The 19,333-nt window shown below is 42.4% G+C and overlaps 1 protein-coding gene across 7 annotated transcripts in view; it reads right to left on the reverse strand.

Annotated features, from left to right (window-relative positions):
- Positions 1-1,544: 1,544 nt before the first annotated feature.
- DAB2IP (DAB2 interacting protein) overlaps positions 1,545-19,333 on the reverse strand; it is a 575,200-nt gene continuing 557,411 nt past the window's right edge. For 6 of the 7 annotated variants that reach the window (XM_088453574.1, XM_088453572.1, XM_088453573.1 and 3 more), the window contains 2 exons: positions 18,408-18,495; positions 12,330-12,720 (listed from right to left, as the gene is read on the reverse strand). In XM_088453574.1, the coding sequence (XP_088309700.1) occupies positions 12,553-12,720; positions 18,408-18,495 (256 nt within the window). In that variant the 3' untranslated portion in view covers positions 12,330-12,552. Of the gene's footprint in view, positions 7,477-12,329; positions 12,721-18,407; positions 18,496-19,333 lie in introns of those variants that run through there. The other variant, XM_088453575.1, reaches the window with a different exon arrangement.

Raw genomic sequence — 19,333 nt, forward strand, 5'->3', positions numbered from 1 at the left:
ATTAATTGAATTAGACTTTAAGTTCACAAAATACGAAGTGTTACTTGTACCCATTAGACGGTCAGCCCTTAGGGTTACTGCCCCATTAGATGGTCAGCCCTTAGGGTTACTGCCCCATTAAATGGTCAGCCCTTAGGGTTACTGCCCCATTAGATGGTCAGCCCTTAGGGTTACTGCCCCATTAGATGATCAGCCCTTAGGGTTACTGCCCTGTGTTTGCAGCCAGTTTATGTGGGTTATTTATCACCTTTGCGAGAACATATTAAAATACCTAGTATAAAAAAAATTACTAATAATTACGAGATCCCCCTCCCATTAACGGGGAGTATTATACGGAAACCCGTACAATCTGCTGTAAATAAGCGAATTCTCAGGCTCATGAGCCTGCACTTAGTGTGTGATTGTACTGATATTATCACACTAACGAAGCCCTTGTAAGTGCTGCCGCACATAAGGCCATTGGCATCGTTCTGATCATGCTACAATTCCTCGCAGGTACTGACCCCTGTGTGATGTCTGGGCTAATACAATAATGTATAGTGATATAAGGTGGTATTAAGAACTGGATGGCACAAAACACCAATGTGCATTTTGCTAATGTTCTATTAAAGCTGGAAAGGAAGATCCCCTGATGAAGTCTGATTTGGATGAAACGAGTAGGGATCCCTTGGATGCTTCGGGCGGCTCTACAGTAGCGCTGGGGATGCAGGATGCCATTCCAGGCTGCCTGCAAGCCAAATGCAGGTGCCCTGAGTACAGCGACTGTACTTCCTACCGGCCCCTCACTCTGTATAGCAGCACTGCTTACACACCCCAAGTCACGGCCCTGTTTGAAGCAGCCGGTTCATGACGAGTTGACTCTACATGAAACACATTCTCAAGCTCCCTGATCGCCCACTTCCCTGATGATGAGGATGGATCCAGAAGGCTGATCTTCTCTCTCTGGCTTAGGGATGGACATCGGAAGCCAATAATTAGCAACCATCGATGTTTCCGATTCTATGGAAATACTTTTTCCACTGAATACCATAAATTCGATGGTTGCCAGCCATTGGATGCAGCTTTCCGATGCCCATCTGATGGCTGGCTGTGGAGGGGGGGGAGCACACACTGCTGCTCTGCATAGCAGGGGAATAGATGCCGTACACGTGGCATCTATTCTCAGTGTAGGGGAGCCTGGGGGCAGCCCAGCATCTCAAAAAGTACTCTGCCCCCTTTCCGACAGGCTCTGCCCCCTTTTCAGGTGATAGTATAATTGTTGTGATTGTTATACTATCGAATTGTTGCGATGCTATAGCTGGTTGCCATCGCATTGCATGATTTGATGTCGGAAACCCGGCAACCATTCGATGCTTGGCTTTCAATGTCCATCCCTACTTGGGAGTCTGGGAGAAATGACTAAAATCCAGGAGCTTTGGAGCTTTCAGTCTGGGAGAGTAGGCAGTTTGCCATATGTTCAGTTCTTAACCGAATATAGACTAAATTTCAAGAAAAGACAGGAAATCATCTGAATAAAATAGCTAAATAAATTTTATTATCCGTAATTTCAAATATACATGACCTTCACATCCACATAATTCTCAGGAGACAAACCCTTTGTCTCTGTACATTGTTGCAGCTGTTCATAATGGGCTGAACTGTTTTTGCATTGATCATATATAAAATATGTTCTTTTTAAAGCATAGAAAACAGATGCACATCGTATGTTCCTAGCCTGCTCCCTATATATACATAGAGGGCGTCTTGCTGTCATGTGTCGCACGGTACTATCTCACCGGAGACTCTATCAGATTGCAATGAGCTCGGAAATTTATATTTTTAAATTGAGAAATTTGGGGATAATTAAAATTACCCAAAAATTCCTTTAAAATGCCCCAATCAGAAACCTGGCAATTTCCAAGAGATCGTAATCTGCTCTTCCCGCACCTTGTGGGCGATGTACCTGGATTATCATTTTATTCTGACAGCCAATCACCTGTCTAGATTTGTATTTCATCTACGTGTAAAATATTTAACTTTTGTAAGTTTCTGTAAAATGTGTACGCCCATCTCCGAAACCTGTATATAGCCCCATGGCCACATCATAAATGGAGGTCTGGTTTCAGGGTATTTGGCTCCACCCCTTTGTCTTCCACATATTAGGCGGAATTCAATTGATTCCAGCCCCTATCGCGCCCGACGGAGCTATTCAATTCTTGCTCCTGTCGGGCGCGATCAGCTGCCAGCGCTACATTTCAGCTCGCAGCCCCAGGGGGATGAGAGCTGAAATGTGCGAAAAGTGACCTGTTTGGGCGCCCAAACATCACTTTTCACGGTCGCGCCCAGCACTTTGGTCGGGTTTAGCTGCTTTACGCGGCATCAATTGAATAGTGGCCCGCGATCTCCTGTCACTTTAGACGGGAGATCTGGACCGCGTAATCAATTGAATTCCGCCCATTATGTTTAAAGTGTACGACTGGATGATAGAATCTTTAACCGGCAGCTACTCAGCTTAGTCCTAACCTTACTCCGCAGTCCTTCACAGAACGTCCATCTATCGGTCCCTAATGTAATGTTTATATTGATGGCCCTAAAATAACCACCCAGCTCCACAAAGTCCAATCTCCCCACTATATAATATTCAGAACTTTCTGGTGATCTTTTTTTACATCAACATAATAACATTTGTACATCTATATTTACAGGGATTACAAAAATACTCAGCAGTTTTCAGTTGTTAGCGAGCAGCGTAAATGTGGAAATTCCATGTACAGTTATGTTTAATGCAACATATTACAGCAGATTAAATGCTAAGATTTGGCTTTTTATTTTTTTATTCTTACATGTGAAAAGTAAAACTTGGCTGAAGGCGGATATTTATACCATTCACAGATCTCCTACATGATTATATTCTCTTTAATCCTCCTGCAGATTGGAAGTGATAATGGGCGCCCTCTTGCTGCAGTGAGCGTTATTCCGGATACGGCAGCGTTACTGTCTGTGTTATGTACAAGGGCAGGAAGTGTCTGCACTGTACCTACCAATAAATATATAATTAACACTTGTAGTCACGTATAGACATCATAATATAGAAATATAGAGGACTATTGCTTCTATATTCTATATAAAAGATTTTGGCTCAAAGAACAAATCATTTTTATTACTATTGTAAGATATTATTGTTTGCGGCCGGTTACCCATTGGTGTTGTGTGAAATGTCATTGACACTGCATAAAAAAATGGCGTTTCATGTTCGATGGCAACGCTGAGATCCATTGACCCCAATTGATTTCCTTGCAGTAAATAAAGGTGGTAGGGTCTAGTAGACCTCGCCACAGCGCCTACACAGCAAATTGCAAGTACCCAGCCCAGTAGGCATGGAGCCACGGGAACTGTTGGATAATTCCTGAAGATTACGTGATTCTACTGGTGTGAATGTATTTTGATGCCAACAAGTAAGGGAGCCATCCAAGGTTGTAACTACCCATAGGTGCAGCCGCAAATATCTAGTTACGCCAATGCAGCCGTCTCCATGTAATGCTTCATACTGTAAATCTGGTTTCTAGGTTTCACTATACTCAGTCAGTCATGCAGGTATATTTGGGGAACTGGGGACACCTACAAAGTTTTAGAGCAGAAGATTCAAGTCAGTAATTTTTAAGAAATTATCATTTTGTAGATGAAGTTGTCTTAATCAGTGGTATTTCCCTTAATGCTTAACAAAAGCCAATAATATTATAAAGGTTCCAATAAGTCTGAGCACCCAGCTCTTATTATAGAGGTTCCTGGTATAATGGTGCCGGGAGGGATAGGGACATCGGTAAAAGCACCGGTAAATGGATTATGTTGGCTTGTAAGAAATCTCTACCGTGTGGCATTTTACCATACTGTTTATATTCCTACTAAATACTATTGCTTTGACAAAAGCGGTAATGTACAATGATTATACGGTACATTATCTAATAAAATAATGTAACAAAACAACCCCCAGGTGTCTGTAGCCACATTGGATGTATAATAATAATTGTACATTGTCTATAGAAAAAAAAACTATCATCAAAATAGAAGATTCAATGCACTGTATAGAATTTTATATATTTTTTTTTTGTTTGATACTAGCAAACAAGAAATATATTCTATAATCAATATCCTATTTAGGGTGCTGCTTTCCCTGTAGAACATTGGGTAGAATCTTCTTGGAGCAACATGACAGATTATACTTATTCCGTATTATTGAGTTCCGTCTTCTCTCACGGTGAGTTTTATCTTTGTGATAAGGTGACTGAACTGGCCGCTGACTGTAGAACACTATATTGTATTTAATCATCTTTTATATCAGACAATCCCGGCTCGGAGGACCTGGAGCGTTTCGTCCTCTTATATAAACCACGCTGTATACTGGGAAATAGCTGCAGAATAAACCCTTTCGCCCTTATAGATGGTTTTAGATTTATTGGGAACAAGTGCAAAACATTTAAAGGCCCCGACCGCCCCCAGTCGCTTTCTGCTCATTGTGGACGTTTATTACAGAGAGATTAAACTCTGTTTAAATGTTGCATTTTAATAGGAAAAGTGCTGCGAAATCTAATACATTCACCATTAGAACAAATGGTTATTTCATTACAATCAAATTTAAAGCTTGTGTTCTTGCCATAAATTATCGGGAGCCTTGTTTTCGTGCTGAACAAACTCCTGAATTTTCTGCATTTGATTTTCCTTTTTTATTAATAATGATAATTTAAAATTAATTCATAAATGCGTTTCATCATCCAATCGGCCTGGAGTACAGAAAAAAACTTTGCATTGTTGCTCTGAAAGCTCTATAATTATAGACCATAATAGACCAATATTTTGATTATTACTATAACTACTTACAAAAATATTTTATTATCTTAAATAAAGACTTATTTCTCATAAAAAATAAATAAGTCTTTCTTTGGCCCATAACGTATTTTGTAACGACATCACTTGAAAGTGGACAGATTACCGACACACAAATGTATCCCACGGTGTAATTAGGGTGTACGGTCATGAAAGTAATAGATTTAGAGGTCTATTTACTAAGCAGTGTTGGGAGCTGATTGGCTGGCACCTTATCACTTTCTTATCAGTTTTCACTGTCTGCTAACACTGCTTAGTAAATAGACCCCTTAATATGAAAACATAAGTATTTAATGATAATCTCACATGGAACAAAAAAAAAATGAAAGAGCCATAAAGTCTTCTGCTCTTGGCAGATCGGTCTCCGGGATTCTTGGGTCCCAGATATAAAACAGATTATGGTAGGCAACCTATGCCCCCCCCAAGCGGTGGTGAAACTACAAATTCCTGCATGCTGGTATGTGTAGTTCTACAGTAGTTGGAGGGCAGCATGTTGCCTACACCTGGTCTAAATTACGTTTTATTTTCATTAGAGATTGAAAATAATTCCAAATTAGCTGCTGATTTACAATAGAGACCGATAAAATGGATGAAAGAAAGGTTTGTGAGGCTGAAACCAGCAATTTATATCACAAGATGTCACCGCTGATGCAGAATATCGCATCCTCCCACGCTGCTCTGCCCATTCCAAATACAAATCACTGTGCCGTCATTACCACAAACATCACGTTATAGGCAGTTCCTGGCAAACTCTATGGTAAGAAATGGCCATTTATTTTCTACAAATGAAACTTAATATCAGAGAGCGTAATGTCCTAACATGCCAATTGTACCAAATTTTTCTTTAAAAAAAAAAAAAAAAAAGTTTAATTATTTTTTACGGACTCAATTAGGTGTGTGTTAAGTTGCTCAGGGGATAAAGTGGTTTTGGGTTTGTGGGGTATGACTTTTTGTACAACCACATGAACTGCGGTAGCGTTATCTTGGGGTTGACAAGACTGCGTTATCATCTAAGGCAGCCATAGCAACATCGAAGCTTCAGTTCCTCCATATAATAATTTTCATTCCTGACCTGCGATATTTAGTGCGGAAGGAGAGTATTTTGGAGTGTTTGTTTTCCAAATGTAAATTATATGTGTGTGTGTGTGTGAGTAAAATATATAGAAATGGGAAGGACTCTGCACTGCCACTTGGTGTTCATACCGAGTACTGTTCACTTTTTTATTTTTTAAATATATTTTTTTTTTTTTTTTCCCTGGTAAGTTCCAGGCACCATTGAGGACACCGCTGGTAATAATTAATAGCCCTTGCAAAGCACATTTTACTTTTTCCCTCTTCTTTATTCCGGCAAATCTGCTTGGGTTTGTACATCCTTTGTGCCTGATTAGCGGGATTGCGCTTTTTGTATAGGTCACCTAAATCTGGCACTTATTAGAACATTTCCCAGACATTGTAGCTATCTGGAAGCTGCATTCTCATGATCTGAAAGATCTGACAATTTTCCATGTTTTAATGTCTAATTTTCGCATAGCTACTAACAACTAGAAAGATGACCTCAGTTAAAGCAATAAGGTTTTATCCAACTCATCAGAGCGCTAAAACTATCATGTCACATAGTCTTAAATAAAAAGGCTGCCGGATGACCCTTGTTATAAGATTCTGTTTATTATTAAAAAAAAACAAAAAAAAACATAAAATAATTCAAAATAAACCAGTCCTGTTTCTTGGAAAGATAAATAATTATTCTTTGAGCCTTTCCAAGCTTTAAATAAGAGATGCGGCAACGTCTGTTCACCTTTTTTTTTTGTCATTCACGATTTTTATATTATACAAATGACCGGTTGTGGATTCATTGTTACATTTCTAAGCTGAACCACAAATTCATCACAATATAAATTTTTTTTTTCCATTTTTTTTTTTGTAAAAACTATCAATATTTCAGTTCTTCCCATTTTATGCTTTGCAGTTTTTATCGCTACCTACAGCAATATTACATTCTCATCCACAGAAGGACAGTGAGGCGAGGCACACCTCCGGTTGCATGTCCCTTATTTGTAGCGGTCAAAAGCCTCTATCTGTAAGAAAATGTTCGGTGGAGTTTTACTCCCTGAAAGCAGCAGCAGAGTTTATATAATTTTTTTTTTTTTTTTTGCTTTTGTGCGTCCTGAGCCCCCAAATCTCATTGATTTGGCTCCTGGAAGGTGGATTGCCCACTGACGTAAATCTTGGAATTGCACTGACTTTGTATATTGTCTGATACTTAGTATAAATGAAGACACTACATACAACATCCGGAGAGTCACAAAGGAAGCGGTCCCGCTGGTTTGCGCCATCTGCTGGGTTCGTACAGGCTGTTGATCTAAGACTGGGGACGGTGCACAGAGGCACCAGCTGGGGAGATTGCAATGGTTTACTGGTGGCTCCAGCACAGATCTAGATCGCCCGGCCTGGGGAGAGCAAGCTTCCTGACAATGGCGGAGTCCGCAGGCATAATGTGTCGCTCCTGTTCTGCTTTAAGATCATTATACATTCTTCGTGGCCTTTTTTTTTCCACTCTGTGCGTTTTAAGTGGACAGTATTCCAGAAAAGGGGTTGATTTTTTTTTTCTAAGGCAGACTGTGAAAGAAAAGAAATAGGATTTACCGACTATCGTCTTCTCCTGTGTGTTTTTTTTTTTTCTATAAAAAAATGTTTACACTAAACAAAGATTGTTTTCATGATGTTACGTGGCTGTAATTTGACTTAATAAAGGTCTGCGGATGATGGGAGCAGTGTCCCTAAACTACAAATTCCAGCAAATTTAATAGACTAATTGTTATGCTGGATTTTTACACTAGAAAGGGAAATATAAATGCAGATCTATTTCCTAATAATGAAGCAGAGATTGAGTTGTCTTTTGTGACTGAATGTCGTCCGGCATGCTCTATGATCATTGGCTTATAAGTGACATGTGATGCATAGTAATTAGCCTGGCGCAGTGTCCAGGTAACCGGCACCTACATGAGTAGCCAGGTATGAAACAAAAACAAAGGGAGATATCCTATAAACGCAGAATTGTGTTGGTGTTAAATGAACCCTCTGGTCTATAGAAAAATAAAAAATAACTTTTTCCGAGAGACACAATATCCCGAGAGAATTACTGAACCAAAGTTCAATTTTTATGACAAAGCAAACCTGTAGAAAATATTATGGGCAAATATTAAAATTGTGTAATATTTGGTACTGTTGTATGTGTGTCATCCACAATCATATTGACTTTAAAAATTGTGTAAATTTAGCTTAGCTTGCTCTAATTTTTTTTAGACTATTCACTACTCCAATTATGGGGGGGGGGGCAGAGAAATAAAATATGGGGAACAATAGTTTATTTGTACAGTGAAATAGCAGCTGCCATACTGAAAATGTAGTAATAATTAAAAAAAAAAAAAACTCTCCGTAAGCAGGAACGGCTCCCACATATCACAGCGTAATTCCAAATATCTGCAATATGTCCCCTTTCCTAAACCCGGTGCAGATTTGTGCTTTTGGAATTTTTTTTTACTTGGCTAATTCCGCGAGAATTCGGGCTCTGGAAGCAACTGGATTATATAGAATATAATTTTATCTTGCAATCTAATATCTATCTTTCCTATCTCATATCTATATAAATTGAATTTATTGCATACCTAAATACAAATATTACCCAGATGTAGATTTTCAATGTTTATTTAATATTAAATATAGATTATTATAAATATGTCATTAAATGATTTGCATTGGAAACAATAAAAGTAAATGCAATTGAAATCAGTAATTCACAATCCAATAATGCAAATGTTTGTATAAAAAAAAACCATGTACTGTAGACTGAAAATACAATTATCCGTTAAGGACAATATTAGCAGCTCAGGAACAGGTATGTGAAATTGCTGTAAACCCAAATGTACTGGAGATCTCCACTTGCTAATTACGGCCCTTTATCAGAAAATGGGATTATTTAATGAAGTAGCTAGTGAGCTCTCTGCCTGTTGTGCTGTAATCCGTTCCTGGTAAATAAATAATGAATAATATTGGTCAAAAGTGTGTGGACACCCGTGCAATCTATGTAAAGACAGCTGAAGAACGGGTCATATAAAAGAGCTCTGTGACTTTCAAAGTGCACTGCCATGGGATGCCATCTTTTCAACAAGAGGGCACTGCCATGGGATGCCATCTTTCCAACAAGTGGGCACTGCCATGGGATGCTACCTTCCAACATGATTTAGCATGACAAGGCCACCATGCACCTAGCGAGTCTCACCATACAATGGTTTGACAAGTTTTGTGTGATACAGCCTGACTAACTGGCACAAAACCCTGACCTGAACCCCATTGGGAACCTTTGGTATGAATTGAAACAATGACCGCAAGCCCGACCTTATATCCCAAAGTCATCAGTACCCGACCTTATTAACGCTCTGGAAGCTGAATAGATGCAGATCTCCAGCAGCCGTGATTCAGAATCCAGTGGAGGAGTTTTCCCAGTGAGGTGGGGACTGTTCTCGTAGCAGGGAAAATGCACAAGGTTTTGTAATGAGATGTTCATCGCGCACAAAGGGTTTGATGTTCAGGTGTCCACATACTATTGCCCATGTATTGTGTGTGTGTGTGTGAGTTTTTTTAAATTTTTTTTATATATATATAATATAGACGTGTGCATATAATTTCTAGTTTAAACAGAAGCAATTTGATTGCATTTAGAAAGACTCTAATTAGCTCTTCCCTGCGATGAAGTTAAGTAAATTTTATTGCATATACCTACATGTAATTATTATTTTTTTTTGGCATCTGACAGAAATTTGTGCGCATACTGTCAGAACAATTTTGGCGATAGATGTGACAGATCTGCGCGGCAGAGCGCTTAGTCAGGCTTTTCCTGACCTAAAATTGCTTCAGTGTAAGAATACAGGAAGTAACTCTGCCGCTGAGGAATGTGAGACAGATGCTAAAATAAACTTTTATCCATTCAAATAAAAAAAACGTTGCAGCTAAAATAGTATTTAAAAAGTGCACCAAATATCCCACTTTTTTCCCCTTTCGATTTAAACACAAAAGTATCCATTAAGACTAGACCGAGTGGTCGACTAAAAGCATCTGTGCAATAAACATCGTCGCGGAACGACAGACGTTTATAGAAATTGTTAGAGGTCCTGGCTTAAATCTCTGATGGGCACAGATGGAACTAGTTTCATGAAAGCAAACAACGCAACTCATCTCTAAGGGGCCTGTTAAAGGGCAGATTATAGCACAGGAGGATGCGTCTTACCTGTGCCGCCATATACTGGGTCACATAAAACTAATCTCTCTCCATCTGTGTATCAGTAAATATATTAATAGCCTGTAGGACCTTTTCCGATGATATGCGAGGAATATCGCCATAGCATGTTACTCCTAACTCTGCTGAACGAAGAAATACATTTATATAGTGTCCCACACAGAGGCTGTATACAGCAGTGTAATACATTTTCACATGCTCTGTAAGTGGATGAGTTTTTATATTGAATTGCCTACATAATCTGGTACAGAGGGAGCAAATAATTCTGGCTACGTTTATATATGTACAGAGTTCACCTGTGACGTCACATATTATGGTAAACCAGCAGAGGCCGCTAGTGGCCCTCTGTGATCTCTTCGTGGCCCTTCCCATCCCTGAAGCACTTCATGAATAATAATCAGAGTGTACGATATCTGCGCCTATCTCTTGATAGATATCTATATATCTATCTATTATAAACATACAGCGGGTCCATGCTACAGGTCCTGTCTGTTCCCAAAACCTGTCACCTATTCATAATGCTGGCAGCCACTTAATGCATGTATGCACCTGGTTCACTGCGACAACTAACTTAAAATACAGAAATGATGTAACCACCGTTCTTGTCCCTCGCCAGGCTGAAAAGCCCCCTAACTTTTACTACATACGTGTACATGTAAGGTGATCAGGGCGTCTATACATCGTGCTAATCCTTATTGGTCGTTATTTACAGACAAAAAACTTTCTTATCCATCTGAAAACATGGACGTTCCGGTGATTGTGCACTAAATGACGACATGACCTTTCAGCCTTGCTAATCTATTGTAACCAGATGTATATTAATGTTTGTATTTTCAGTGTAATTGGTTTGAAAGAAGAAAAAAAAATAATTTAATTTCCTAGTAAACGGTCTGTATGTTACTTCTAGCATCTGGTGTAGCTCTTATAGCTCCAGGCGACGTTATCACTGGGCTTACGGCCTCCTGTAATGTTTATTAATTCCAGTCGTTTTTTTTCTTTCTGTGCTTTTCACTGTGGCCTTTACACCATCCAGTCAGAATAGTTTGTGTTTGCTATTGGGCGCGCAGCTCTGCTGTGGTCTCTGCCTCGACTAACTTCCCTGAGCCGATATCTGTGTCGCAGTGATAATACAGACCCTGCCTGTTGGTGTCAAGGACTTTGGGTAAATATAGAAATATAAAGTTCTGGGGGAGGGGCATATATTAGTTTATATTTAGTTTGCCTGATGGTGGAAATCCTTTTATTAGATGCACTGTAGGATGGGTGAACTGTCCCTCTCCATTTAATCTATAATGTGAGTCGGCAATGTGCCTTGTACGGAGGTATCCAATGTACTGTATACTCCTATTTCCAGAATGCCACTAACTGGATGCCGGAGGAGGCCACAATATTACATCTAGGGGCAATTAAGACCAGCGGTGCACAATTTTACTGAATTGGCCATTTCAATCATGAAACGCATTATCCTGGAAAGGGCGCGACATCCACTCATCTACTCATAAAGCCGTGGAATATATAATCTGCGGACCACGGTAGGCTTATTCTCACAAAGCGTCTTTTATTCCATAGGTCACTTTACATAGTCCATCAAGCTGACTTCATCACTGAGCACTGGAAGACACCTTATGGCCGGGCGCGGTCCCGGAAACCTGCCTCTCACTCCAGTGTATCACTGACCACCCGGCCTAGATGGGTCATTAGGAAGTTTAATAAGGGAGCAGTTCTCTCACTTAATGACTTTGCTGTCTAGCGGTTATTGCATGGCTGACTGTGTACAGGTCCGCTCCGGGCCTATAGGTTTTCCCATCCAGATAACGCAGAGCCGTCCTGTACTGCAGGTACGGAGCGATTTCCCCGGTGGGACTGTAGACCGTTTATCACTGTAGCACAGTTGTCAGCGAGACGTATTTCTCAATAACAGACAAAGGGGTTTTGTTTTTCGCTTTACGGATAATGCGAATCCCGTCAGGATCTGCGGACAAGTGCAGAATTAATCAATGGTCGTTTCACATGGGTTGGTCAATCATCCGTATTACGAATTGGCCTATACAGTTATAAAGCCCTACCTAGGAGATTTAACACCCCTTCTGGGTAAAGTTTGGCAAAAGTTCTTGAACAAGGAGGAAATAAAAAATATTATTTAAACATTAAAATAATTCACCAGCAATAACAGGAATCATATACAAATATGTATTATGGCACATTTTTTTTTTTTTACAATATCTGTGAGTATATTCCTCCCAAAAAAAAAAAAAAAAAAGCAGCTTCTAGAGATTCGGTCTCCCAGAATGCATCAGTCAAATGCGCTGCTTCCTGTTATGATTGCGTTTAAGAGCAGAACCATCCGCTGTGCAGCGCCGCTCGAGGCCGAGTCTGTTGTCTCTGTCATATTCCGATCGTTAACAATTACTGCTGTTTCTGAACTCGCCGTTCTCTGTGATTTGCAATTTAGTTGGGTTTGTGGGTGAGATTCCGTTACGCGTTTGCATGCTGTACCTCTCTTTCAGCTGCGTCAGGGCGCTCATTAATCTGGCGTTGGCGGCATCCAGCGACGCAATGCGTTTTTCCTGCAATGACAAAGTGGCAGCTGGTCAGTGTGCGTCTTGCAAAACGGGAAATATCGGTTTCACTCATTGATTTTCTTTTAACTCTTGAGGACAAGCACAAGAGAGCCACCATTAAGTCCAATTTCTTGAAAATGTCAATTATTACATATAAATTAGACTGAAAGGAATAGTAAGTGCTAAAATTGCCCCCCCCCCCCCCCCCCATACTACAGTAATCCTCCATACTACAGAATATAGGGCCTGATTCAGAGGCTCTCGCTATTTGCGAGCGCACACTCTGAATCAGGGCAGGTAGGATTTTTTTTTTTCCTGTCCGCTCGCAAAGCACAGCTAGGCGAGCGGGCAGGAGATGGTCGCGATTATCGCGACCTTCAGGCTTGCCAAGAGACCCTGTGGTAGGGTCTCAGGTCTCGCAAGCCCGAGTGGACTTCCTGCTCTAATAGAGCAAGAAGTCCACGTAGGGCCGCCCACAAACGGCAGGCGTTCCTTCGGGAATGCATCAGTTTGTCCAGCCACCCTCCCTCCCCGCTAACAACATGGGGCGAGCTGTCGATCAACATCGGTAGCCGCCCTGTTTGTTGCGAGCCCCGGAGCGAGTGATTTTTCACTCACTATGGGACTTGCGCACGCGCTGGCCCACCATCGACCCGCTTGCGAGCGCGTCTGAATCGGGCCCATAATGTTTAGTGAAGGTCTGTAATGAGTGCCTGCTGCTGCCCGCCCCAGTGGCGTGACCCAGGAGTCTATGTGGAACCACCTCACCCAGCACCAAGACGTTTGCTACAGAAGTAATGAGCAGCCCCCTCCTCTTTAGAAAGCCACGTATAGTCTGTTTGCATAAACGCTTGAACACGGGATAAATTGGCGCACAAGCAGAGCACCACCTCTAACGTGTACAAGGCATCGTGCGTCGTCTTTCCTGGGATGTAGACAGAGAAAGAGAACCAGTTCCTGGCTCATGTGGAAATTCGACACCGACTTTGGTCAAAAGGAGTAGATGGTCCTCATCATGGCCTTGTCCTTGTGTAAGATGACAAATGGCGACTTATGATATAGAGCAGGGATGGGGAACCTCAGGCCCGGGGGCCGTATAAGGCCCACGGAATCATTTGGTCTGGCCCTGTGAGCTTTTTTTCTGCTAGCCTCATTGGGCTAGCATGGTGCCCAGAATGGCCCCCTGCAGCCAGAATCTATGCAGTAATGCCGCCTGGAGAGTCCTTAGGACGCTTCAGATGGTCACACCGCTGCCCTTACAGATCCCCGGAGTATCCTCGGGATGCTCCGGGCATTGATGTAATCACCGGTGATTGTGGCCCCGCCCCTGTGTGACATCATACGGAGACTGGGCCTGTTCTGCACAAGGCCCGCAAATAATGTTATATATATATCAAAATGGCCCTCGGCAGAAAAAAGGTTCCCCACCCCTGGTATAGAGAAGTGAGCATGATAGCTCTGAGATTTCACACAACTGCAAACAAATGCCCCGTTTTAAGTATCCAAGGGAGGATAATCATGTTATGCACCCTGAAGAAATACCTCCCCTTCTAGGGTTAGAACCAACTGGTGTTGAAAAGCTACTCAGATCTCAGGAAAAGCGACCTATCCTATTCTTTGTCCTCACCTCAGCAATGGTGGTATTGCCTAGTCTGTTGTCGGGAGAGTCTGCATGCCATGATCATCAAAGTAATCAGAGGCTCTGCAAGAGCAAGATCATCAAAGCCAGGGACATCAGGACCGATGGTGAGGGAGCCGATCTGGCGGTGTCAGAAGTCTCCATACATCATCAAATGTAAGGTGATCAATTACTTTCGCCTAGGGCCACAGAATGGCTTTCACCATCCGTTGCCTGACTCGCCTCAGAAAGTAAAGGAGCCTGATAGTTTACATGTTCTGGATAGGGCCACCAGTCTGTTCACCAAACCTGAGGAAGACCTCCTACCATCAATGGACTCTACCAGGGCCGTCACCTGAAAGTGGTGTCTCCCCCCGTTGGTGGCTCGAATACCCAATGGCTTTTAGGTGATCAGTCTAAACTCCCTCATATTACTCCCCTCTCCCCAAATAAATCACCCCATACTAAGGGGTATAAAGTATTATCAGACTCTCCATGAAATTTTTTGGAAGGCAATAAATTTTGTGGCGAGCAGCAGCCCAGGAGGAATGAAGAACTGAGCTGAGACCAATGTCCTGAGTCCATGTACGACTGCAGAGTGTGGTCCGTCTTCTCTCCACAAAGGTGAGATGTGGAGGAAAGCCCAGTTCCTGGGCCTGAGTCTATATCTTTGTGAGGCTCATAGGGAAAACTGTGACCCCTCTATTGTAGAAGACGCATTATGTGGGGATCAGATATCTGTGCAGGAAGGAAGCCACCTCCTCAGGAACACACTTTCTGTTAGACCACATGGTAGTTGCCGGAATCGGAGAAGCTTTGTCCCTGTCCGTTTCCAGACAAGTCACCAAAATGGCAGATTGCGATGTTACCCAGTATTCACAGTACTAGCTGCGGGGGGTAATAATCATTATCACCAAAAGCCACATAAGAGAGCCAGAAGACTGGGGGCCTAAATCAGAAGGGCACTTAATGCCGATGTTTGCGCAGTTGAGCAATTTATTTGTTACTGCACATGTGCGAAAAGTTTTAACCCCCTAAGGCGCATGGGGCTGCTCCCATTTGAGCTAGTGTCTGGAAACCGTGGTGTTTCTGGCCGGTGGCCTGAAGCGTTCGCAAGAAAAGGCTGTCTCATGGGCGTGTCAGTGGCCATCGCTGCGTTCTCAGACGCACGATCACAGCTACAGAGACCTTGATGAGAGAAAACACTGAGCAGTAATTGTAATCTAAGCTGGTGGAGCACAAGGAGAAGGCCAAAAAATAGCATTTGTATATTACCACCGCTGCAAAACCGATAGCGAATGCAACCGCAACCACTCCTGAATCAGGCCCAAGGGCTCAAAGCTGGGCATTAAAGATCTCTCCATGGACACGCAGCCTGAATTACCACCTTCCTCTATCTGGGATTGTTCCATCATAAAAAGGCTGGGAACTGGTCTCTAGGATGGGGATAACCCCTGCCCTCTGGTGTACTGGTTCTGTGGCGATCTGCTGCTGCGGTAATTCCTGGACCATTTGCGAAAGGACGTTCTTGCACCTCGGGGACTCTGAGAAATAAAATCCTTATGAGAGAGTTTCCTCCAATGATTTCATGTGGCCCCTTTTTTGGCACAATATATCTTTCTTATGGCCAGTATAAGTAATATAGCTGGTAACGGGCTACGTGCCCCCCCCCCCTCTTTATGCACTGTAATTTGAGGTATATTACAGCCGCAGTCCTGATACGCCTACAGAGCGCCAGGAAATAAACACGGTGACAGAGACCGTGCAGCGTGTACAATACCGGAGATAAAATGTCCTTTACAGAAAGCGATTCCTAAGCGGAAGCGACACAAAGCTGCCTGATATTAAAGATGTGTGATAAAGGGATAATCATCTCCAACAACAGCTGCGATGACCCCCAGCCTCCCCGTACCTGGCAGCGCAGAGCAATGCCATGCGCTAATGGGCACATTGTCATAATTACCGATTTATATATTGAGAGCTGTCTCACAATTACAAAGTCACTTATTAAAATCTAAGCGCCGGCCATGAAATTATGCGCAGGAACATTTCGCTGGGGAACGTGGGATTAAAAATTCTGTTCTGAATTATAATGATGTTGGGGCAAGAAGCATCAACGAGACATTTCCCTAATTTCATAGTTATTAGAGACACAAGAAGATCTATTCTCCGTACATATCAATTTACGGCCTGATAGGCGAACTACATATATAAGATGGCCCGCGTCACAGGCACGCGGTTATATATTGCAGCCATTATTTCCATTAGGACCAGCGCAGGAAAGAAGGTTCCTAAAGTGCTAGATGATGGATGCGGAGCTTTTGGTATTTTATCGCATTTATACGGAGAATAAGACCTTCACGTTTAAGTGTCTGGACACCATTCCCTCTAGTGTATAGGACACGCGCATCTGTAAGCCGGACCTAGAAATAATGGGGTGTGTTGAACGTATCTTGAGATCTACGCGGCACACGCGAGTTTGCAATTTTGCGCTCTGTAAGGACACAAAATGCGTCAAACTGTAATTAAGGCCCTAAATAAATACCCTCGCTTTCCAACAATGTAAATGGCTCCATAATACCGGCGACATTCGCTACAGAGCAGCTGCTGCCATCACCGGCTGCCCCTACAAAGCTCAGCGCAAGCGGCCGGCGCCTAAAGAGAGAGGAGCTGACCGTGCGCAGCCCGAGGCCCAAGCTGGGACCCAATGTTTAACACGTCACCATGTAGCTGTAGGATCGCCATATGGGATCACAGCTGGGATAATTAGCACATTCGTCAGTGAGTGGCATGTAATAATACATATACTATATCACTCATTATTCAGCATGTGTCCTGCTGCCAGTTCATAACATTTATAGGCTTATATGAGGGATGCAGTGACTTCTATTATACGTATAATGATCCCACACATCAGCATGTGTTCCCCATCTGCGGTGACTTCTATTATACGTATAATGATCCCACACATCAGCATGTGTTCCCCATCTGTGGTGACTTATAACATCCACATAGCTATCCCACACATCAGCATGTGTTCCCCATCTGCGGTGACTTCTATTATACATATAATGATCCCACACATCAGCATGTGTTCCCCATCTGCGGTGACTTCTATTATACGTATAATGATCCCACACATCAACATGTGTTCCCCATCTGCGGTGACTTCTATTATACGTATAATGATCCCACACATCAGCATGTATTCCCCATCTGTGGTGACTTCTATTATACGTATAATGATCCCACACATCAGCATGTGTTCCCCATCTGCGGTGACTTCTATTATACGTATAATGATACCACACATCAGCATGTGTTCTCCATCTGCGGTGACTTCTATTATACGTATAATGATCCCACACATCAACATGTGTTCCCCATCTGCGGTGACTTCTATTATACATATAATGATCCCACACATCAGCATGTGTTCTCCATCTGCGGTGACTTCTATTATACATATAATGATCCCACACATCAGCATGTGTTCTCCATCTGCGGTGACTTCTATTATACGTATAATGATACCACACATGAGCATGTGTTCCCCATCTGCGGTGACTTCTATTATACATATAATGATCCCACACATCGACACATGTTCCCCATCTGCGGTGACTTCTATTATACATATAAATAATGATCCCACACATCAGCATGTGTTCCCCATCTGTGGTGACTTCTATTATACGTATAATGATCCCACACATCAGCATGTGTTCCCCATCTGTGGTGACTTCTATTATACGTATAATGATCCCACACATCAGCATGTGTTCCCCATCTGTGGTGACTTCTATTATACGTATAATGATCCCACACATCAACATGTGTTCTCCATCTGCGGTGACTTCTATTATACGTATAATGATCCCACACATCGACACATGTTCCCCACCTGCGGTGACTTCTAACATCCATATAGCTATCCCACACATCGGCACGTGTTCCTCACCTGCGGTGACTTCTAGCATCCACATAGCTATCCCACACATAGGCACGTGTTCCTCACCTGCGGTGACTTCTAGCATCCACATAGCTATCAAACACATCGGCACATGTTCCTCACCTGTGCATCAATGATCTTCTGCTTGGAGTCTACAGCCGCCTGCATCTCAGTGTGGTCCTTCTTCAGCTCCTCTTCCACCGACATCAGCCTGTGGCAGACACACTGCATATTAATCCTGCTTATCCCAACACTCAGACCGGAGATCATGGTTACAGTTACATGTGCATGAAAATATTGGTTAATGTGGAGAGAGTAGCAGTAAGAATGATATCATGGCGGCAGTGTGTGCTCTACGAGCTCTGACTGCGTGCACGTCTGAACTTTGGGCCAACAAAGAGCGCAGCTGCGGGAGAGGGGTTTGGACTGGAGATTGGAACAGGAACGTTTGAACAGGTGTCTGATTTGCCCTAAAGTGTGACTGGCTGAACTGGACTTATCTATAGGGTGTATGTACAGGATCACTCCCATACTGTCACTATTAGCCGATAATGACCATCTCTGTCATCGACACACCACCGTAACGTTTGGAGCGCACAACGGAAGAAGATGGGGAAGAGTCATGGACTCTTAGGGCTAAATTTACTAAAGTGAGAGGTTTTAGAAGAGATGTTGCCCATAGCAACCAATCAGATTCTACTTAACATTTAACTAGCACCTTCTAGAAGATATTAGCTAGAATCTGATTGGTTGCTATGGGCAACATCTCTTCTAAAACCTCTCACTTTAGTAAATTTACCCCTTAAAGTCTGTGTTTAATCAAATAAAAATAAACCTTATTGATCCAAAAACTAAGAGCAGATTCAATCACATCTGGACGAGTTTAGGCCCCAGACATTGAAACCTCTGCAATCTCGTTGTATAGAAACCGCTCCTGCCCATCTCTTCCCTGTAATCCACGTGCGCTATGTAACAAGAACCTGGCCTAACAAGACATCATCCATTCTGTGCGGTGACATTTCTAGAACAGCCGGTCAGTCCCGCTCAGT

This window comes from Taudactylus pleione, unplaced genomic scaffold, assembly GCF_031769625.1.
Source record: "Taudactylus pleione unplaced genomic scaffold, aTauple2 ptg000583l, whole genome shotgun sequence".
Lineage (NCBI taxonomy): Eukaryota > Metazoa > Chordata > Amphibia > Anura > Myobatrachidae > Taudactylus > Taudactylus pleione.